Source organism: Nymphalis io, chromosome 28 (assembly GCF_905147045.1).
Source record: "Nymphalis io chromosome 28, ilAglIoxx1.1, whole genome shotgun sequence".
Taxonomy (NCBI): domain Eukaryota; kingdom Metazoa; phylum Arthropoda; class Insecta; order Lepidoptera; family Nymphalidae; genus Nymphalis; species Nymphalis io.
The window spans coordinates 4,551,459-4,575,510 of NC_065915.1; the positions used below are offsets into that span (position 1 = coordinate 4,551,459).

At 36.7% G+C, this 24,052-nt stretch overlaps 1 protein-coding gene across 18 annotated transcripts in view; it reads right to left on the reverse strand.

Moving 5' to 3' along the window:
* LOC126779047 (bromodomain adjacent to zinc finger domain protein 2B-like) overlaps positions 1–24,052 on the reverse strand; it is a 108,332-nt gene that overhangs the window by 3,182 nt on the left and 81,098 nt on the right. For 9 of the 18 annotated variants that reach the window (XM_050502798.1, XM_050502810.1, XM_050502805.1 and 6 more), the window contains 27 exons: positions 23,550–23,615; positions 21,505–21,549; positions 20,197–20,226; positions 17,900–18,069; positions 17,654–17,802; positions 17,030–17,146; positions 16,801–16,947; positions 16,266–16,406; positions 15,611–15,788; positions 15,129–15,244; positions 14,537–14,820; positions 13,598–13,731; positions 13,159–13,298; positions 8,180–8,353; positions 6,796–7,544; positions 6,244–6,485; positions 5,658–5,787; positions 5,298–5,450; positions 4,339–4,520; positions 4,076–4,170; positions 3,669–3,805; positions 3,362–3,483; positions 2,976–3,126; positions 2,318–2,451; positions 1,892–2,061; positions 1,209–1,319; positions 516–615 (listed from right to left, as the gene is read on the reverse strand). In XM_050502798.1, the coding sequence (XP_050358755.1) occupies positions 516–615; positions 1,209–1,319; positions 1,892–2,061; positions 2,318–2,451; positions 2,976–3,126; positions 3,362–3,483; positions 3,669–3,805; positions 4,076–4,170; positions 4,339–4,520; positions 5,298–5,450; positions 5,658–5,787; positions 6,244–6,485; positions 6,796–7,544; positions 8,180–8,353; positions 13,159–13,298; positions 13,598–13,731; positions 14,537–14,820; positions 15,129–15,244; positions 15,611–15,788; positions 16,266–16,406; positions 16,801–16,947; positions 17,030–17,146; positions 17,654–17,802; positions 17,900–18,069; positions 20,197–20,226; positions 21,505–21,549; positions 23,550–23,615 (4,367 nt within the window). The remainder of the gene's footprint in view (positions 1–515; positions 616–1,208; positions 1,320–1,891; positions 2,062–2,317; positions 2,452–2,975; positions 3,127–3,361; positions 3,484–3,668; positions 3,806–4,075; positions 4,171–4,338; positions 4,521–5,297; positions 5,451–5,657; positions 5,788–6,243; positions 6,486–6,795; positions 7,545–8,179; positions 8,354–13,158; positions 13,299–13,597; positions 13,732–14,536; positions 14,821–15,128; positions 15,245–15,610; positions 15,789–16,265; positions 16,407–16,800; positions 16,948–17,029; positions 17,147–17,653; positions 17,803–17,899; positions 18,070–20,196; positions 20,227–21,504; positions 21,550–23,549; positions 23,616–24,052) is intronic. The other 9 variants (XM_050502809.1, XM_050502808.1, XM_050502804.1 and 6 more) reach the window with 5 other exon arrangements.

The window sequence follows — 24,052 nt, forward strand, 5'->3', positions numbered from 1 at the left end:
TAGTTAAAACGTGAATGCGTGACAAACTGACAGTTGTAATCAAAAAGTTCCTTATTTATTTATTAATATTTATTGCACACACTTTACAAACATTTAGTAACATATAATAGCAAGTAAAACATATATTATGCAAAGGCGGCCTGATCACTTATAGTGATCTCTTCCAGGCAACCTCTGTAAAAAGAAATGTTTATAAAGTGTGCGAACAACTTATACTTAAAATTTATTGAGATTAATACAAATATGCAATATACCAATCTACATACATATATATACATATATGCTTATACATACATACATATACTTATATGAGAAATAAATAACCATATACATATAATAATACAACATGCTATAGTTATATTGATAGATAATAATTATGCAAACGACTCTTAAAAATATGTACGGATTCAGCTTGTCGAAGTTCCTTTTACAAATTGTCATACTTAGACAATAAAGGTAAACGCAAACCAATTGTAGTTCCGCCATAATACGAATAGTAATAATAATATACGTACTTGCAAAATTGCATGTCCTTAGTTAGCAGTTTTTTGGCACTATTTTTCTCTTTCTTGGCACGAGACAGGAGCGGAAGATTTTCGGATTCGCGTTCTTCGACTGGAACAAATCGTCAAAATCAATCTCTAAGTAGCAAATAGTATTAATTATTGGTATATGTTATCTAGTAGAGCTGAGATGGCCCAGTGGTAAGAACGCTTGAAGCACCACTGAATTTTCATGTGCTTAATTTGTGATTATAATTCATCTCGTGGTATACGGTGAAGGAAAACATCGTGAGGAAACCTGCATGTGTCTAATTTCACTGAAATTCTGCCACATGTGTATTCCACCAAACTGCATTGGAGCAGCGTGGTGGAATAAGCTCCAAACCTTCTCCTCAAAAAGAGGAGAGGAGGCCTTTAGCCCAGCAGTGGGACATCACAGGTTGTTACGGTAATATGTTATCTGTGTGGAAATGGCGTCGTTGGTCTAATTGTAAGATTGTTAGCCCGCAGATGTTAATTAAGTTCAAATTATCGGACCGATAAAAGATCATATTTTACTACTAAGAAATTTTCTTTTGCAACTTGATTTAGGAATTCAACAGGAGAATGATTACAAATATGAACTAGACTGAGGCCAAAACTCAAAGTAAAAAAAAAATAAAATGAAATGACCTCGAATTGGTACGACGAAAAAATTTAACCAACCGTGTCCATCCACTACATCGACGAGGTCGTGCTGTAGGGCTCCGTTTCCGGCCACCAGCTGTGGCGGCCTGTGCTTCTCCGGCGAACCCTCCTCACTGAGCTCTGATACTGCTAATCAAGGTGTTACGTATATTATTATGAAATTATTTGACTTACAAGAATAACTTCTTTGTTTCAATAATTTATAGCGCCTTTCCAATGAGAGAACAAATAATAATTTTTACATATTTCATGCGGTTTTCTGACATCTCTCTAATATTATACACTACAAAGTGTAGATTAATTATTTTATATTTATAATACCATAAATTAATATTTTAGATATTGACCAATTATACCAAGTCAAATCTTTTTACAGACGGCCATCAGATCCCAAACTAAGTAGAACTTGTACAATTGAAACCAGACAACTGATATACTACATATACTACTTTTCTTTTGTAAATACATACTTATATAGATTATTACACCCAGACTCAAGACAAACAAACATGTACACAAATGTCTGTCCTGGGTGGGAATCCAACCCACAACCTTCGGCGTGAAAGGCAATTATTTACCAAATACGCCAACCGGCCCGTCATCAAGGTCATAGTTGTTTATTTATCTTTACTCCCTTCTGGCATTGGCTAAAGAAATAAATGTAGTTTATGTTTGCGATTACTATAGCAAATATAACTCACCAGTATGATGGTTGAGCCCATTCTCCGGCTCTGTCTGCATGGGCTCTGCCGGCAGGAGTGTGGGGTCCGCTGTGGGCTCCTCCGGCTTGTCGGGCTCCTTCTCCGGCGTGGGCGCGCTGGCTGGGCACTCTTCCGCCGTGGTGGATGTAGAGGCGTGGGACGCCGCGGGACTGCGGTTGATATACGTATACATTAACATAAATGCCCTAGTCCTGAGTTTTTATGGGCGTAAAAAGTCTTATGTCAAGTCTTTGCACTGTGCCTAACAAAAATCTTTGATTAATTACGCTAAAATTGAATAACTGAATATAATCAATCAAGAGATAAATATATGTTGAGATATATATATATATATATATGTGTGTGTAATTGTTAATAAAAAAAATGATTTGTCCTCCTTAAAAGATGCCTTTGACCATCACTCACCTGGGAACCATAGAAGCGTCGAGGTCGATATTCGCACTCGTGTCCTTAGTTTTGCTATCGCGTTTTGTTTTACGAGGCTTTTTAGGCGGCGCCCGGGAAATGCACTGCGAGCAATACCATTTCCCACGCGGAGTCTAGAATAAGCAAATATAGAAGAATTAAGTTCAGAAAATAATCTAAGAAATTACTGCCGGTTGGCTATTGGAGAAGTATTTTCCGCCAAGGCATACTTTGGCATTGAAAGCAGAAAGAAAGATAAATATACTACATGTTGTAATTTCCAGCGGATGTGACCCGACCGTTTACCATCCGGTATCATAGTTGCAGATCTACAGTAGGTAGGTATTTACTGGTATAGAGCTTTGTTCAAGCTCGTCTGGGTAGGTACCACCCACTCATCAGATATTATATCGCAAAACAACAGTACTTGATATTGTTGTGTTCCGGTTTGAAGGGTGAGTGAGCCAGTGTAATTACAGGCACAAGGGACATAACATCTTAGTTCCCAAGGTTGGTGGCGCATTGGTGATGTAAGCGATGGTTAACATTTCCTACAATGCCAATGTCTATGGGCGTCGGTGACCACCTACCATCAGGTGGCCCATATGCTCGTCCGCCTTCCTATTCTATAAAAAAGCTAGTGCGCGGCGGGTGGTACCTTGTGCAGCGGCGGGTAGTGGCAGTCGAGGTGGAAGGCGCGCGCGCACAGCGCGCAGGGCAGCGCCCGGCCGCGCGCCGCGCCGCCGCACACGATGCACACGCGCTCGCGGGCCACGCCGCGCGCCTTGTTCACGCACTCCCAGCAGTACCTGCGCACACACGGTACACTCTCCCTGGTCCTTCGAGCCGGATTACTCTCTGGACGAAATTTTGTATCTAACAGGCTTTCCCCTCCTTAATGTTTGCACACGAAAAATTTTTTCGGGAACTACACACAACCGATTTTTATGTATCTTTCTATTATTATTCTACTTAGTTTTTACTCTCATAAAGCCAATTCAAATTCAATAATAAAATCAAGCAAAGCCTAACAAATTGACTCACCAGTCTCCTTCCGGTATTTTCTCCATCCTCGGTTTGAAACAGTAAGTGTGGTAGCCTTTATCGCAACCGTCGCACAGCAACAGCTGACCTTCATTGTCGCCAGACAAACAGAATTGACAATTCTGCGAACAAGACACATATTTATAATTTAAACTGTAAAAAAGAAAAATCTTACTTATATATAGTTAGTCACTATTCAGTCAAAAAGTTTCAACTGTTGAAACACATAAATTTCCCATTAAACTAAAATTGTAAGTTCCTAAATTTAATTTCCTAAATGCGGTGACCCGCAGTGCCACTAACTTACCGCCTTCATGATACTCTTGTCCCAGGCGATGGCGGCTTCCAGCGCCTGTAGCAGCATGGCGAGCTGGGCCGACGTGTTGCAGCGCGCCACCGCCTCGCGCCACGTGGCCAGCCCACGAGCTATGCCCTTATTATCGTCTGTCAAAATAGATTCTATTACTGTCTTATCTATAAGTATATATATATATAATAAATACAAGATATATTTTTCATAGATAAAAAGAAAAAAATAAAATTGTACAGTTATTGTAAAAAAAAGTACAAATGATTTTAATGGAATATATTTTATGACAAAACTATCTATCGGAACAGACTTACTATCGAAAATAGTCTGCAACTCATAATATTTATTCAACGATTCTGATTGTAAGTAAGTTATAATGTTATATTTTGTACACGTATACGCACTTTTGGCTTCACTGGCCGTCTCCGAGTGCGGAGAGGTCGCTGACGCATTCCCGTGCTCCGCTTGCAACACCGCACCCAGCGTGGCCTCCGTCGTGCTAAAAAAAACATTGCTTTAATATCGAAATTTCCTCTCGCGCATGTACAACAGAATATGTTGACAAGAATACAATGTTATTGTTTTCAAAATACTAACTGCTGTGTTTTATTATAAGGCATAATAAATTAAGATTTTTTATTAGTATTTTTTTATTGATAGCCCGCACCTGTGCACGAGCGGCGGCTTGAGGTAGCGGCGCTCCACGTGCGCCTCGAGCGCGGCCAGCTTGTGCCTCGCGCGCGCCACGATCTCGGCGCCCGAGGCGGCGGCGGGCAGCGCCAGGCGCACGGCGCGCCAGCCCTTCACCTGCATGGACGCCGCCGACACGCGCTCCTCCAGCGCCTCCACCTGCACGCACGCAGCCTTTACTCGCCATCGGTGACACCGGTTTATGCCGATTGTCACGTCACCTTAACGTCACGTGTTTTAATAATAATGTCCTCCAGACCGATTTCGGCCACGGCGGCCGATCTCAAGAGGGATTAGCCAACTCCGCAGGAGATATTATAGTGCACAAGTGTGTGCGCAAACACAGGTGCACTCTCTTATTTCCAGTAAGGGAATCATAATCCGATGGGACGGGAATCCGACACGAACGGAAAGAGTTCAGGCGCAGGACCAAGGGCTTTACGTGCTTTCTGAGGCACGGGAGTGAATACACTTCCAGATTCCGGGCTACTACTGAGAATTTTCTGACAGAAAAATCTAATAACTTTTTATTGGCCTGACCTGGGGATTAAAACCAGGACCTCCGGATCTGGGGCCTTACCTCAAGCCACTAGATCAACGAGGCAGTCAAATCACGCGTTTTAAAATAGCCCATTTCAACCGCGAGAGAGTAAAGTCACAGCGACTTTGACGATCACTGGTCGAGATCTTGAGAAAATATTATAATAACGCGAAAAAATGACGTTTTTAAATGTCGGCGTAGTTGTGATGTAAGCTTTGAAGTGAAATTAAAGTTGATAAATATATATTTCAATTAATCAAGAACTATTTGTAGTGATAGAGTATAGCAGAGCTATAAGCAAATCGCGAGGAATATGTTAATAGGTTTGTTTGTATCTACTTCTTCAATTGGAGTTAACAAGTATTTCAATAAATAGCACAACTATATGAATTTACCATCGACAAAAGTTGCATGTCGACCCGTCTGGCCGTGATCGCGCAGAACGAGTTGGGTTCGTCCGGCGCGGGGTAGCCTCCGCTCTGTGCCAGCAGACGTTCAGCCGGAGTCCCCGACAGCTGGCTCGACGGATCCCCCTTGTCTACGTACAGCTGGAGGATCATATAATAAACATTTCAGTTAAAATAATCACAATATTATTGATGATATATTTAATGCTTATTTATGTCGTTTTATATTTATTTTATCCGTCTCCTTTTATGAGTCTGTTAATTCATAAATGATTAATATTATCTAGTTTAGTGTGAGTCGCATAGCAAGTTCCGAGTAAACGCATGTATGGTGTGCAGGCGGCCGACCTTGCTGTGCAGGGTGGGCAGGTGGTGCGCGAAGGCGGCGTGCAGCTCCCGCTCGCGCGCGCCGCGCGGGTGCAGCGCGTCCAGCACGCCGCGCAGCTGCTCCTCCTCCGTGATGCGCCACCAGCCGTGCCTGGCAAACATTCGTATGATTAAAAATATTCAAATATGGAAGGGACCGACCATATTCGACCGACTTTGCACGCTATGACTATATATACTTTATATTTGGTTATGATTAAGCAGATTGTCGAGATGGCCCAGTGGTAAGATCGCGTGAATCTTAACCGATGATCGTGGGTTCAAACCCGGGCACGCACCACTTAATTTTCATGTGCATAATTTGTTATTATAATTCATCTCGTGCTTGACGGTGAAGGAAAACATCGTGAGGAAACCTGCATGTGTCTGATTTCACTGAAATTTTGCCACATGTGTATTCCACCAACCCGAGCAGCGTGGTGGAACAAGCTCCAAAACCTTCTCCTCAAAAAGGGAGAGGAGGCCTTAGCCCAGCAGTGAGACATTCACAGGCTGTTACTGTAAGAAGATTGTAAAGGCAGACAAGGAAGACAATAATCAAAGTTACCTCAGATCTTTAGGCACGTAGTTCCCTTCGACTTTTTTTGGTAGTCCGTGTATTTTACATTGTTCAAGTTGCTCCATTTCCTCAGGAGACATCTGTATCGGGGGTGGACTATCACAGGTGACGTAAGTTGAGAGCGCGTTGAAGTTCAGGAGACCGAGACTTGATAAGCCGGAGGCCTTCGCCTTTTGTATTGCGAGGTCCTTCGTAGCGTCTGCTTGGAGTTCTTTTTCCAAATCATTTTCCTGAAAATACGGTCAATGAATACTCTTCCAATATATTGGTTTCTAGTACTTATTTAACATAGTTTGAAGAAAAGTATTTCTTGAAAATAGCTAACAGTGTTTTTTGTGATTGAGAGAAAACAACAGTTTTAATTTATACTCGCAAAATATAGTTGCGATTGAAATCAGATATAAATGTTTGTGTAATTTGTAAATTAAATTTAAAATGAAATGAGTCGAGGGTCATAATAATTTCATCATAGCAAGTGAAATTCTTTTTTTCAAGTTGATTTAAAAATTGCTATACTGACACAAATTTAAAATCAGTTACCTGTTCTTTATTCTCTTCTTCGACTTCCACATCTTGAACGTTATCTCTGTTGAGGCTGGCGTCCATCATCTCCTGGTCCAAGCCGGACATCGATAAACATGAATCCGGATACACATTATTCGATGGAACCTGCACGCTCGTCACCATCGAGTTCAGAGTGAAGAGACTCGGGTCGTTCAATAAGTGCAAATTATTCGAAACGTCCCATTTATGTCCTTGGCAATTCACAACCTCTGAACAGGTGTGTTCGTTATCACAGAACACGGGTATTTCGTTCGCTTTGTCTTCGTTAATGCTCGTCAAAAATGAACTCTCGTGCCTTAGAATAGAGAACCATTTCCCTTCCATTATCTTTGTGTATAGCAATGCGTGTGCCGATTCAGTTTCCAGAGCTTCCTGTTTCGCTTCACTCTCCACTTTGGCCTCCTTTTCGGCTTTTTCGCTTTCAGCTTTTTTAGCTGCGTCCAATTGGGAAGACACTGCTTCGGCCATCTTACGTAATTCTTCTAAGTTATTTACTAAAGTGTCTTTGTTATCCTCCGACTCTTCTGTTTCGTTCTTGGCTACGTTCTCGACTTTGACGATCTCCTGCGGTTTGTCCATCGGTTCCGCTTGGGTTGCATACATTGGTTTATGTGATGGTTTCTGTACAAGAAAAGCTGTTGGGATCGAGTCTTCTATATCTAACATGTCTTCTTCCTCGTTATTCTGCTTATGTTGTATATATTTCTCTTCCATTTTTATCGAACCTGTAAAAGATAAAATTGGATACTTAACTAAATTCATCGTAAAAATATTTAAAAATAGAACTTGAAATAAAACAAACATTTACGGCCTTATTCATGAATGGTGTTTATAGTTACTCTTGATTTGACATTCAAAAGAAAAAATACACAGCATCGTCTAATAACAACCTAATTAACATTTTTTTTTTAAATTATATGAACAATTGTAATCGCAGTCCAGTCTGTAAGATATTCGAATAATAACTATGTTCACTTGTAGAGTCGTAGTAATTTGTATATAGCCTGGTGGTAGAGCTTTGTGCAAGCTCGTCTGGGTAGGTACCACCCATTCATCAGATATTCTACCGCAAAACAGCAGCAGGTATTATTGTGTTCCAGTTTGAAGGGTGAGTGAGCCAATGTAATTACAGGCAAAAGGGACATAAAATCTTAGTTCCCAAGGTTGGTGGCGCACAATGCCAATGTCTGGTGACCACTTACCATCAGGTGGCCCTTATGCTTGTCCGCCTACCTATACTAAAAAAAGCCTGGCCTATAAATTAAAATATTCTGAAGATAATTTTGTTCTTAGTAGGGCTTACTTATTATCAAACCCACCACGCCAACGCTACAAGAATGCTAAATGTATTTATTCTTACCTTCAACTTTACAAGCTCCATGCGTGACATTCGGCTCATATTTGATGATCTGCGTTCTATCGCTGAGGTTCAGTTCGCTTTTAATGCTTCTTAGCTCTAACGCTTCTGCTTCTTCGTCTATTTCTGGCATCTGTTCCTTATTATCTTCAAGTTCTGATTCTTGTTTTTCTTTCGCTATTAAAATTGAAAGTAGAAATATTATTATATATAGACATTTTAAGACATTGTACACATTCTATGAATTGTTAAATTGGAGTATAAAATTACAAGTAAGGCGAACTCGCCTTTTATGCGTCGTATTGGGGTTACAGAAACTTTATTCTGATCAAGAAACACATTCACTAACATGAAAACATAATATTACTACAACAATTGCCAAGCGGCGCGGCAAAGCATTATACAGTAACAGCCTGATAATGTCCCACTGCTGAGCTAAGGCCTCCTCCTCTCCCTTTTTGAGGAGAAGATTTGGAGCTTATTCCACCACGCTGCTCCAATGCGCTCCACAACTAGGAAGTGGTATGAGTGAGCGAGTATTTATTATTATTTATTTTTTATTGCTACTTTTTATACTATTAACTTTAATAAATTATTTTACATTATATACAGTTTGTTTCATATAATGTATTTGTGTTATTTTGTATTGCTTTGAACATATATTTTTAATAGTCTCTTAAACTGACGCATACTTTTTGTTTCTTTAATATTTTTTGTTAAAATATTAAATCGTTTTGCTCCGTCAAACATAATATTTTTCTTCCCATAGTTAATAGTACGAGGTTTTGATAGTTTTATGTTATTAGCGTTTCTTGATTTCATTCTTTGTGATTGTTGGTTTTTATTCAATTGTATTTCTGTGTGTATATTTTTTTGATTAGTATGCAAACAAAGTAATTGTAAGTTTGAGCGACATTCATTATTTTTAAATCTTTGTAAATTTTTTGAGTTGATGTAAGAAAGTCGTGATTAAAAAGTGTTTTTACTTATTTGTTCTGCTTAACTTGTAATTGCGCTAAGGTTGTTGGGGCAGCTGTACCCCAGATTTCTATTAAATTGTCTAAATGTGGTTTGATTAGGGAGTTATAAATCGTATACTCTGAGGTGGAAGACATCTAGTAATATTTCTTACTTTCCGTTTAATGATGTTATATATCTTTTAATTTTGTCAAGATGTGGTTTTCAAGTTAGGTTTTTTTTTTTTTTATAGAATAGGAAGGCGGACGAGCATATGGGCCACCTGATGGTAAGTGGTCACCAACGCTCTTAGACATTGGCATTGTAAGAAATGTCAACCATCGCTTACATATCCAATGCGCCACCAACCTTGGGGACTGAGATTTTATGTCCCTTGTGCCTGTAATTACACTGGCTCACTCACCCTTCAAACCGGAACACAACAATATCAAGTATTGCTGTTTTGCGGTAGAATATCTGATGAGTGGGTGGTACCTACCTAGACGAGCTTGCACAAAGCCCTACCACCAGTATGGCTATTTAAAATTAATCCTAAGCACTTTTCTTCCCCTACCTTATTTATAACTTGATTATTTATCACTAATGGCTTGTGGTGTGTTATTTTCTTATTTTTGGCTGAAAAAATTACATAATTTGTTTTAGTAGTATTTATTGTTAGTAGGTTATGTTTTCTTGGGCTTCTGAAATTATGGTATGGATAGAGTTACCAAAATAAAACAGAGAAGTGTCATCAGCGTAAAGAGTAACCTTTTAATCCAATGTTTTGGATGTTGTTTATATATATATATAACAAATAGCACGGGCCCCAATATCGATCCTTGTGGTATACCAAACGTTATATTTTTAGGATTGCTTTGTATTTTACCAATTTTAACAATCTGAACTTTGTTAGTGAGATAAGATTTAAAAACGTTATATGCAACTCCTTTTATGCCGATGGCCGTTTACTTTTGTAATAACAGATGGTGGCTTATAGTGTCAAAAGCTTTTTTAAGGTCGATAAATATTCCTAAGGCTATTTGTTTGTTATCAATACATTGTTTTATTTTTGTAATCAAATCTACTGTTGCGGATAGAGTATTAGATTTTTATCTAAAACCGTACTACTTAAAAATGTTTCTAAGCGATTATTTATAATTACTGGGATAAGCCGAGATGGCCCTGTGGTAAGAACGCGTGAATCTTAACCGATGATCGTGGGTTCAAACCCGGGCAAGCACCACTGAATTTTCATGTGCTTAATTTGTGATTATAATTCATCTCGTGCTTTACGGTGAAGGAAAACATCGTGAGGAAACCTGCATGTGTCTAATTTCACTGAAATTCTGCCACATGTGAATTCTACCAACGCGCATTGGAGCAGCGTGGTGGAATAAGCTCCAAACCTTCTCCTCAAAAAGAGGAGAGGAGGCCTTTAGCCCAGCAGTGGGACATTCACAGGCTGTTACGGATTACGGACTGGGATCGGAATGACTGCCTGTCTTATCAATATTGGCGTGACTTTGGCGATTTATAGCCTATCTGGAAATGTTCCATCTTTAAGATTTTTATTGATACAGCTAGTTATTTCTTCAACTATTAAGTTTGAAATACATTTTAGAGATTTAGTAGATTTTGATGGCATACATCTATTCCTGAACTAATTGGAATCTAACTTCCGTGTGATCTAAGCTACTTCGCTTCCTGTAGTCGGTGTAAGTTGGGTCAGCGTGGTTGTTATAGATGAAGGCTTACAATATACCGTAACAGCCTGTGAATGTCCCACTGCTGGGCTAAAGGCCTCCTCTCCTCTTTTTGATGAGAAGGTTTGGAGCTTATTCCACCACGCTGCTCCAATGCGGGTTGGTAGAATTCACATGTGGCAGAATTTCAGTGAAATTAGACACATGCAGGTTTCCTCACGATGTTTTCCTTCACCGTAAAGCACGAGATGAATTATAATCACAAATACAATATATCGAATTATTACTATGATAATGTTTAGTGTTTTGATTAGCTACACATTTGTCCAATATTTGAAGTTTGTTTGGAGCTACGATTTCCTTATTTTTGTTATTGATGAGACTGTTTATTAAATTCTGCATTTTTTTTTGCGTTTGTTCTTGCAATTATTAAAAGCACGAAGATAGAAAGTGGTATTGGTAGTGGCTGTTTCCCTAGTACATATGGATTGATGTTATTCAAAATATTATATCCATTTTCTTGTAAGATTTCTTTGTAGGACATAGTCAAGTTATCTGAGCTTAAAAGGTTAAAGTTGAAGTCTCCAAAGACGATTCCTCTCTTCCTGTGATGCAGCTGGTAACTATGAGTGTCGAGAAAGTTTTTAGCATTTGTCAATGTTGGTTTTCTGTATATAACTCCGATATCCAGAGAATAATTCTTAAGATGTACCCAGAGGTAATTTTCATCCAATCATTTTTCTTCGATTAAATAATGATTTAGGCTGTTCTGTATAAAAAGAGAAGCTCCGCCACCTCGTGCATTACACCGGTGATTGAAATGGTGTACATAAGTTATTTGGAGTCTTTTAGCTTCATAGTTTGATTAAATCCACGTTTCCGTCACAACAATTACATCCAGAGGATTTCTGACTGAATAACACATTTTAGTTCATCTAATTTGGTTAACTTCTCTAATATCTCAGAATTCTGAATCTAATAGATTTTTTTGCTACATAGGACATTTTCATAAGAATCAATAATCTGGTAGGAGGTAATGTTATCTAAAGGTGAAATATATTTATTGTTTTGATTAGCTTCTAATTTTCTTAATTTTTTTGGTGAAGATTCAGTGATTTTAAGAATTCATTTTATATATTTTATAACAAGATGCTTATTGCATTTGTCGTGTTCGTATTTTAGTTTATTTTTGTAAGTCTTTTAATTGTTTTTGCTGTAAAGGTGTCTGATCAGAATATATGTTTAAATCAGTGAAGACTTTTCTTCTAACGTCATAGGGTTAATGTTGTTTCTTTTGATTTAAATATTATTTTAAAAGGACGGTTATATTTAGGATCATATTTTCCGACCCGGAAGATTCTTTCAGGTTCTGGACACTCTGCAACAATCTTTCTATCTTTCTCTATTCTTTCGTCTTTATTGGTTGCAACTTGTTCCGGAATTCCAACGAGTATTCTATTTGTACTTCTTAATTCTAAATTACGTTCATTAATTTTCGTTATTACATTTTCACTGATATTATAAGAATCTTCTTCTAAAGATGAATCTGTTTTTTCAACCAAAGATCGAAGGATTTCTATTTTACTCTCTAGAGTTTTATTTTTATTTTTTAAGCACCTTAGGTCAGTTTTAATCATATCTTGTTCTATTGTGAGAGACTCAATAGTCGACTTTATATCACTTACTTGTGTTTTAATTACAGTAATATCATCCGTGATTTTTTCGATGAAGTCTTTTTGACTGTTACTTATAGATGTTAATGTTGACATAATATTAGACGTTTGCTGCCGCATTTCATCCCTTCATTTCATCAATTCATCCTTTACACGGTCATCCTGTTCATAATGCTTCCGTTTGCTGCGAAATGTTATTTAAGTTGTTTGAAATTTCTTCTTTCAAATTCACTTTTGTAAGGTTCCGTTGTGAGTACACTCCGTACTACGCTTGCGGCACTTCCAGTTGGAGATCTTACTACACTCATGTTGTTCTGTGTAACTTACGTATAACGTTGTGCGTAGAGGACGAAAAATTATGAGCTCGTCTCGTTTCGCCGAGGTGGAGAAGGGGGGGGGGGGGGGCCGTCACCGGCTTGGAGCAATGCGATGTCAAAGATCGTAACAACTCACAATATTTGTAAACAGTTTGCGACATAATAATATGTAGGATGGGAGATGCTTTTCACTTGCTGAATAATTTAAACAGTTAAAATAATTTGTTAACACGTCTGCTCTGCACGCCACTTCAAAAACATATTATTAAATTAAGCACTAAAAACTCAAATCGGTTTTGAGATTTTAATTTGTCCTTAAAAGTGTAACATACGTGTTTTAATCTTGGGCTTCGGGTCCAAGGCGTTTTCTTCCAACCTGGCCTGGTAGTCCATTATCTCCGGCTGAGCAGACTCCATCGCCTCGACGAACACTCCGCCGCATTTCCCGAGCGACCAGTAGCGACGCCAATACCTTCAGAATACATCAGATATAAAACGTAAGCAACCTGACAATATTTTAAGATATTAAAAATAAACTCATTATTTTAATTTGAAAACCAGATTTTCTTATGTTTAGAACCAGAAATAAAGGCTTATTATAATATTGGTAGATATTGCTATGTGGTTTTATATATATTAATAATAAATTAATTTCGAATTAAGAGTTCTCTCTCGTTTTTAAGGGTAGTTTTACTTCTCGTATTTCGCGAACAATTGTTCAATGCTTTATATGCGAGAGCAATGTATTATAAGTCGTGTGTAGATTCCGACCTGTCCTGTCCGTAGCACGTGGCCCGCAGTGCGTGCGAGCCGGCCGCCAGTGCTATGAGCTGCTGCTCCGACTGACGGACCAGCTTCTCCAGCTTGCGAGACAGCTCCTCGGACGTTAGGTTTTTGTCTTCATCCTGTATAACATAATTAATCATAGATTATTTTCACATAAATATACAAATATTTGCTATCAGCTAGCGCAGGTTAAGATACTACGATCAGCTCTAACTGGTCGTTTAAAACCAAAGTTTTGGCTTTATCTCATCCTAATATTAAAATCATGATGCACTTTGTCAAGGTACATAATTTGTGTGTATGTATGTTTATTTTTGTGTACTGTACTAATTACCGCCTTCACGGTCGTCTGCTTAGCCTAAAGGTTGACTGGCAGAGAATGCCTTCAGGCATTAAGTTCGCCTTTTGTTCCAATTACATATTGTAGTGGTTAATAAAGTTTTTAAATAAAATAATTAAAGTACACGGTGTGTAACGCCTGACGGATCTAGCCCTATATAAATATTTTTACTTGAAAAGCACTACAAACAGATTAAAGTACACACTTCTGGGCTCTGGCTCAAGTGATATATCCAGTGCTTTTATTGTTGGTGATTTTTTTAAAGTAAATATATATTCGATTTTGAAGATATTTTGAATGTCTTCAGAACTGCTAGTATTTTTTTTTTGCCATCGGTACTGCATCGCTTCTATTAGCTATATTAATAATATATAACACAGACATTATGGTTCAGCGACTTCTTTTCTTCAGTTTGTGAACGGATTTGATTTTATTTTATAGCCTTTAGAATTCAGTATCAATTTAATAAGAAAAATTGAAAATAAGAGTAGCAAAAAAGTCCGAAAAATGCAAAACTTCCCCAATTTTCTATAATGGTCGAATTTCGAACACTAATTATAATTAAATATAAATAAAGTATTCACCTCTTCCGGTTGAGTGCCTTCGCTTTCCAAATCACTCAACACATCACAATCACCCATGACGCTGTCCTTATCAATTTTGACGTCAGTCGGGGAACAATCGTCTTTATTATTATTCAACAACTCCTTGCTCTTCATATTATTTGATAGATCCTTTAAGGGCGAGAGTTCCTTGTCACTCTCCTCCGGTGTTTCCTTGTAAGGAGACGGGGTGTTCGGCTTGTCGTCTGAAGGCGGAGACGATTCCTTTTCTTGTTTTTTGGGCGTTTCCATCTTTTCGTGGTGATCTGTAAGGTAATTTAGTGTTTTATTTTTATTTATGAAGCATTGGTTACGTACAACATTATGTATGTATTATACAACTCCTTATAGTTTCATTTGTAGAAAGTTGTACTTAAGAGTAAAAATGTGAGTTTCTTTCTCATGTAACACATGAATTAGGTATAATGACATCGCTATATCTATTTATGTCTGATGGACTTTTTAACTACTCTTATGTTCGGAAGGTGGACGAGCTCGTGGGTCAGCTGGCACCGCAAGAAGCGCAAACAGATCCGCCCGTGTCCTTCCGCAGACGTAAGCCGTCGGTACGCACCGTGCGCGTGGTGCGCGTGCGCGTCGTCCACGAGGCGCTGCATGCGCTCGAGCGCCAGCGCCTGCTGCCGCTCCGCCGCCTCCGCGCGCGCCTTGCGCTGCTGCAGCGCGCGCACCCTGAGGGGGAAATAGAACACATATTAACAACGAATAACCTATTCCGATATTACATTTTACCGTAAAAATAGTAGATTATGTCATTCATTCTCTAATTCACTCTAGTTTAGGAAGTTTATTTATTTGTAGGAAGCCAACGTTATATATCAAGAAATACATTGTCTTTTTGCATATATAAAAATAGTGTTACAAAATATATTATACCAATTATAGGTTAACTTAACATTCAAATTAAAAGAAAATCTTTAACTTAAATAACAAAATATATAACTGAATTTATATATTAACATAAACTAGTGAAAATTTTACCCCGGTGACACGATACAGCCCCGTTCACTAAAGCTATCACCGTTGCGTGCGACTCACTTGCGAATGCGCGCGTCGAGCAGGTACCGCTCGCGGCGCAGCTGCGCCAGGTGCTCGAGCGAGGCGTCGAGCTGGCGCAGCACGGCGCGGCTCTGCAGCAGCTCGTCGCACACGCGCGCCAGCACGCGCGCCTTGCTGGACGGGCTCAGCGCCACGAACGGCTTGTCGCGCAGCATCTCTGCCGCACGCACACGCACACATGTAGCACACAACATGACGCACTGCTCTACCTCAAATACTTAAACTTATTTCTTTACTTCTTTTTTTTATAGTAAAGGAAGGCGGACGACCATATGGGCCACCGAATGGTAAGTGGTCACCGACGCCCTTAGACATTGGCATTGTAAGAAATGTTAACCATCGCTTACATCACCAATGCGCCACCAACCTTGGGAACTAAAATGTTGTGCCTGTAATTACACTTTTTTATACAATTTTTTTATTAGGTAGGCAGGTACGCTGACAAGCAAATAGACCACTTGATGCATTTTTCAAATTTAAATAATTGGTATTTGCCATCGGAAGAAATATTACAACGTATATAAATATTACAAATGTTGTAGTATATTAATGGTTATTAATTGTGCTTCTCTGGGAATAAATCTACGAAGTGTGCGCGCGAATAAGTTCAAATATATTTAAGAACAGAACTTACCGGATAATTTGTAAGTGGCGTTACTATGTAGATGTTCATAGTACGTCCCGTTCTTGGTGCTGGCGCAGGTCATTTGCATCTCCGCGTCGCTCTGGTGGTGGTCGGCCACGCGACGGTCTCGTTCTCTTTCCACCGTCAGACCTGGATGTGCAAATCCGCATTGAAGCAATGGCGGAAAAATAAAATTATATGTAAATTAATTAATTCTAATAATAATACAATAATAATAAATATGACATTAAGGAACTTATTTTAAAACAACAAAACTACAGAGTCAAGTCGGTTTGTGTTTGCAGTACATGACTCAAATTCTGGCATGAGTAGCGTTAGAGATGTCATTAGTTTTATTAATTCTTTTTTATTACTTTGTGTTTGTGAACTTTAAGCGTTTCAATTATTAGCATCGGTGTAAAAATGGAAATGTGTTTTGATATAATATTAGTAATAAAAATAAAACGGTTTCGTATAGTTTTAGGAGCCAGCAAGGTATGTGTGAGTGTCAGTTTGTGTGTGCGTGTGTGTGTGCGGCACGCACCGGTGAGCGCCTTGACCTCGGCCGTGGCCTGCGCGTACAGGTAGATGCGCAGCAGCTCGCTCAGCGTGTGCGGCGCGGGCTCGGCCAGGCGCAGCGCGTGGCCCAGCAGCGTGGTGTGCCGCCCGGGGTGCGGGATGCCCGGCTCCTCTGGGGGGGAACACGTTAGTACCGTCCTGCACCGCACTGTACGCACTGTACGCACGCTCCGACACTGCGGCGCTACACCCACCGATCGCTATCACGAGCAGCCTCGACAGGACGTTCAGCAGCTCGTCCTCGGCGTCCTGGTTGCAGTTGGGGATGAGACCCAGCTGGAGCGTGTTCAGCGTCGGGAGATATTCCATATCTATAAACGAGAGAAAACTGATATTATATACATGTAACGATTTTGTATTCTTCGAATAAATAAATCTAAAAAGACGTGCTGTTCGTGCCTTTTGTGTATATTTTTTACTGAGACGAAAGCATTACACAGAGAACTCCGTTTTGCTAACCATAAAACTTTGGTTTCGAACCCGAGACCTTGGGATCTGCAGTCTTATAAGCTATACCTCTCCCTCGTTCTTATTTATTGTTACACACAATACTAGGGCTCAGACAATACAATTGAATAAGATTGAGTTCCATAAGGAGAGGTCCAATAAAAATGATTTATAACTCATTTCGCACATTTGAAATTACTCAAGTATAGCAGCTAAGTCAATTGAAACAATATACAGTAAATTCAACAATAATTTTAAGAACAAGACCATTTTACTTACTTACTTTAATTTTCACAATATTTGCCAAATTTAACTATATTTGATAGGGGACAGTTCATCTAACGAAATTCCTTTAAAATTACAATCCTTACCGAATCCAAGAGCTTGTCCGAAGTTGTGCAAGAACTCGTATACTTGCAGAAGGTCAGCCATCGCCTGCCCTGAGATCTTCAAGCCGGGGATTCTGTCCAATGCCGGTAGAGGTTTCTGGTCGGATAGCGTGGAATCTTCTTGGGGTCGTCTACAAAAAAATAAAATAAAATATTATCACACAATTTAAGCATGAAAACTCAGTGATGTCCGGAGACGTCAGAAATAATTTCGCCAGTCTCCCTTACCTAAGTTCAGCTAATAACTCCATTTCCTTCCGTCTTTGCTGCAATTTCTTCTCTTTAACGAGTAATCGGTCTAGAAGATTCTGGTGCTTTCTCCTCTCCCTCTCTTCCCAGCGTCTTCTAGAATCTAATTGACGGATGAATGTCGTGTGCTGTCGACGTCTTTCACGTTCCTGATTAAAAAAAAAAAAAATTATTATAGCGATTATACATTTTTAATATGTGGAAATTAATTTAATTTTTTCACTATTTATTTTAATATTGTATTCAATAATTCTTTTTGTAAACAAATTAATTAAAATTTTTTTTTTATAAGATCTTTATATTGCACAAAATAATATTATCAGAATGATATATATGCATTTTATATACTACAAATGCTCTCCAGTATTCAAAGCTTGACTGGTTGTAAACCATTTTTTTTATTAATTTAAGTTATTATATGTTTTAATTAATTTATATGAGTGACAATTTATAAATATAAAGATTAAATTTAATAGAATTTTATATTATAATTATTCTTAAACTAATCCACACCCATTCATGCTTGCAAATAAAATTACAAACAAAATAAAAATCGACTTCAAAAATTTGAATATAATTGAATTTTGAATATTGTATAAAAATTTTGAATTTTGAATTTTGAATATTGTATTAAAATTTTGAATATGATTCTTCTAGAGAGATTAGCCAACTACGCAGGAGATATTATAGTGCACAAGTGTGTGCGCAAACACAGGTGCACTCTCTATACCCTAACTCTCATAATCCGATGGGACGGCAATCCGACACGACCGGAAAGAGTTCTGGCGCAGAACCAACGGCTTTACGTGCTTTCCGAGGCACGATCCGACTTCAAAAATTTAAATATAATTTCTAAATATGATTCTTCTGAATAGAATCGTCACAATAGATTCATAATTACAGAAGGGGTTATCTTTTTTGAAGTCGGTTAATAAAGATAAAAACTATAGGATTTAAGCTTTTGATTGAGTTATTGTTTAAGTTAATTTGGCTTTGCATAAAAAAGTAATCATGCATACTAAAGAAGTAATAGCATATAAATATCTCCCAGCTTGGCCTTTCAGGGTTTGTTTTTTTCACCAAGCTGCCTGGATACATGTGACAGAATGTTCAGTAATAACCCATAATTATCCCAAAGCTAAGCAAACTGCTCTTCTGTTAATGAGCTATTGAGCTACCACGGTGTTCCACAGCGAGTTGGTGGATTAACGTGACATAATCTTGACATATAGGAGATAAATGATGATGACAACTTAAGCATGAAAACAATGATGCTAGCTTAGTTTCGAACCCGTAGTCTTTGGTTAATAATCTCTTGTTCTATGCCTTGAGCCGTTAGGGATTTAATGTTTTAAAAAAATGTGCCATTTTCAAAATTATTGTAAATTTTAAGAAAAAAACTGTCACTAACATTTAAAAGTAATATTAACATGTTGAGGTAGAAGTATTGTTCTTTATTTTTCTTGTAAATAATAAATAAAAATATTTTTTTTATAGAATAGGAAGATGGACGAGCGTATGGGCCACCTGATGGTAAGCGGTCACCAACGCCCATAGACATTGGCATGCAAGAAATGTTAACCATCGCTTACATCAATGCGTCACCAACCTTGGGAACTAAGATGTTATGTCCCTTGTGCCTGTAATTACACTGGCTCATTCACCCTTCAATCCGGAACACAACAATACCAAGTACTGCTGTTTTGCGGTAGAACATTTGATGAGTGGATGGTACCTACCCAGACGAGCTTGCACAAAGCTCTACCACCAGAAAAGCTCTTCAATATAAATTATTAATCTTGTAATTCTATCATAACCCGATCCCGACCGATGAACGTGTACATTTTATTCATTCGTTATAATTTTAAAGAAGAATGAATGAACGATTCAAGTAAATATCTACATTATACATAAGCATAATAATGCCACTAATAAAAATATTAATGAGTAACACATATTAAAATAACTTTAATAAGAAAAGATAGAATACATGCGTTAAATGGTTTAATTTTTGAAAAAAAAAAACTATTTAAAATCAAGCTTTTATTTAATATCTGTACTTAAACAAATTAAAGTAAATATATAATATCATCATATTGTAATCATTACAAAGTGTGCAAAATTACAGCTTAAAAAGTTATGAGTTATGAACTGCTTTAGTTACAAATCCCACACATACAAACATGTGATGTTAAATAAAAGCTTGTATATTAATATATATGTTATAGAAGAAAAGAAACACAGCACGAAGCGTAATATATTGAAAATTTCCTTACTATGTTATTTACCTCCATTATATACTTTTGCTGTGGCCGCGACGCGCATTCCGGATTGGAAAAATATAATTCAGTTCAAATATAACATCGAAAACAAATTTATTATGATATCAACAATATTTATTTACAAAAAAATATTTTTAATATGAATATTTACGTCTAATGATAACTCAAATATTAAAATAATAATTCAAACTAAACATCTTTATTAATTCAAATGGAACCTATTTTTAAACTGTTTTTAATTTATATTCACTTCTACACAAACAGAAAGTTAACATATAAAACTAATATTAAATATTTGATATATAAAAACATAAAAAGTAGTACCAAACCACCTAAAGATAAATCATTAAATTGTTCCACAGTTGGTTAAAAAAAATTTTAATACCATAAATTAAATAGAAAACTCTCCAGACACATAACTACCATTTATGATTAGATTCGAGGCCGAATGGATAAAGGTGCTGATTTAGACGCCATTTTACACTAGACAGAGATAAACATGCACCTGTCTCTTTCCCACTTGTGGGCAGTGGCGAATTTACAAATTTTCCAAGCATTCATCCCTACGATGTCTGAGTGTTTAGTTTATTTTTATAAATTGCCAATTTAGTTGAAATTGCATATGATACAATTTATATATCCCAAATCTATTCTTCTTATATATACTTATATTATAAATGCGAAAGTAGCTCTGTATGTCTGTTACGCTTTTACAGCTTAACCACTGAACCGATTTTGATGACATTTGGTATACAGCAAATTCGAACTCCAAGGATATAGGCGTTTTTTATACTTAACACGCGGGTAAAGCCGCGGGCAAAATCTAATGTCCAATAACAGTGAAATAAGAAAAGACATATATTTGCAATTATTTGTCTAAATATTTTCTTCTTCATTATATTGAAAGAAATATTTTAATTTATATGTTTTTAAAATTGTTCTTTATTGATGGTTCACATGAATCACTTTTAATGCTGATACGTATAATATAGCTCATTAATTAAATTAAAACTCACTGACAACTCAACTGACATGGGGTCCGTGCTGTCTTAATACAAATTAATTAAAAAAAAATATATATATCTAAATTTTTCCTCAAATCTGTCTACTGGTAAATTCGCCACTGCTATGATTTAAAAGGAAAGCGAGTATTTTATTTCTGCTAATTAAATTTATATAATTAATAACTGTATTTAGTTTCAATACACAAATAATTCCAGTTACAATATTTTCGATAAAATTACACACACAAATACACACAACCACACACCTATTCAAACCTTATTCATATAAGAAACATACCTGCTCCTTTAGAAGCATAGCCTGTTGTCGCTTCAATTCTCTTTCCTGTAACAATATATTGTAGAATATGTAACAGTGCATAAACTAACTATATAATATTTAGTATTTAAATAAAAACATTTTTTTTTTTTTATAGAATAGGAAGGCGGACGAACATATGGGCCACCTGATGGTAAGTGGTCACCAACGCTCTTAGACATTGGCATTGTAAGAAATGTCAACCATCGCTTACATATCCAATGCGCCACCAACCTTGGGAACTAAGATTTTATGTCCCTTGTGCCTGTAATTACACTGGCTCACTCACCCTTCAAACCGGAACACAACAATATCAAGTATTGCTGTTTTGCGGTAGAATATCGGATGAGTGGGTGGTACCTACCCAGACGAGCTTGCACAAAGCCCTACCACCAGTAAAATACCATATATAGATTAAGAGAAAAGACAAAGTATTTTTATATATACCAGTCGTTTTTAATAGTTAATAAAATATATATATCATACATATGTATGTATAGTGTAGCCTTAGCGTACATATGACAAAAAATATATTTGAAAGGCTTTTTGTGTACACATTAATTAACGTTTAAATTAATATCGTAAATTTTAAATTCTAAAATGCTTATACTAAACTTATTTGAATACAATATTTAATTGGTTTTGTTTTTTATTCAAAAGGTAGACTGTCATATGGACCTGATTGTAAGAGGTCACCTGCCCATAGACATTGGCTCTGTAGGAAATATACATCCCTTTCATCGTCACTACCAACCTTAGGAACTAAGATGTTATATCCCTTGTGCCTGTAGTTACACTGGCTTACTCATCCTTCAAGCCGGAACTAAACTATATCAGTATTGCTGTTTGATGGTAGAATATGTGATGAGGGGGTGTTGACCCAGAGCACAAAACCCTACCACCAAGTACAGTTTAAGCACTTTTGATTCGTGCTAATGCTTATATATCATATACTTATTGACGAGCCGGTTGGCGTAGTTGGTGGATGCTTGCATTCACGCCGAAGGTTGTGGATTCGATTCCCACCCAGAACAGATATTTGTGTGCATGAACATGTCTGTTTGTCCTGAGTCTGAGTGTAATTATCTATTTAAGTATGTATTTACAAAAGAAAAATAGTATATGTAGTATATCAGTTGTCTGGTTTCCATAGTACAAGCTCTGTACAAGCTTAATTTGGGATCAGATGGCCGTGTGTGAAAAATGTCCGAGGGTATTATTATTATTATATATATAATCAGTTTATATAAAATAATAACCTCACTTTGATACCTATTTTTAAAGGTAGAGTATATATTTATGTCATTATTTGGATTTAAATCTATCTAATATCTTTAAGCATTTAATAAATGTTACATTAAAATCGGTTTAGTGATTTGAAACAAACGATATTTTGTTACTACCTTGATGACTGTTTAAATTACTATTTTATAATCTAATAAAAAAAAAGCTTTCTAGCTTATTATAATTAAGCCATTTTATACCATAAAGGCAGAAAATATGTTTTTATTCTTTGTGCATTATCATAATTAATAAAGATTAATTTAAATTTAAAATAACAGATACATTATAAAATATTGGCAAATTCGATTTGTCTTATTTTGGAAAAAAAAAAAAATGTATTCTATAATTATTCAAATAACTTCACCTATAAGCATGTGTGGGTCTATTTATATTATATTGGTGGTTATCGAACACCTGGATTTTAATCCAGTTCCACATAATTAATTAAGCTGAAATTTTACACATTATTTTTATGGCGATACAGTCCATTCCACTAATATGGATTTTATTTCAACCTTAACCGGTCAATGCGTTACCATAAGCATTATATTGCTAGTTCATTCTAGGAGTATCTCGCTTGTCATTCACATTTCATACAGGATAATACAAGGTATTGTTTTTCAGGGGTAGAATGTCAGTAAGGTTGTACCGGAACATTTAACTTAAATTATCTAAAACTATATCAAACTAAATTATATTTATTACTAAATTAAATATAAGCGTCATGCTAACGGCTAATTTACCTGTTGCCTCTTCGCCTGATCTTCAATCTTCTGTTTCTCTAACTCCTCCTGTTTCCTCTTTTTAGCCTTCACATAGCCAAAACAACATCGAAAGCGGTAGAGCAAATTATATAACAGCAAACATGGAACAAAATGAAAATAAAAAAACTCATAAGAACAATACGAATGCTTGTAACGTGTTCAGTAAAAATGATTTCACTTTGATAAATTTGTCTCGATTATCTTTTTATCTTTAGACCTCTTTTTTCAAGTTAAAAAATAAATATAATACAGAACTGTAATATCAATATAATACTTTGAATTTAAAATAAAATAATAATATTAATAAATTAAATTGATAAAATATATTTTTAAGATTTTTTTATTGAAATTAATTAAAGATTTAAAATAAATTATATTTTTTTAAGAAATATAAATTGTATATATAGGAAGAAATAATAAATGAAGAAGTGCAAAGCGTGCAAAACAGGAAGAGAAAGTGTAAAACGCACTATATAAGCTTT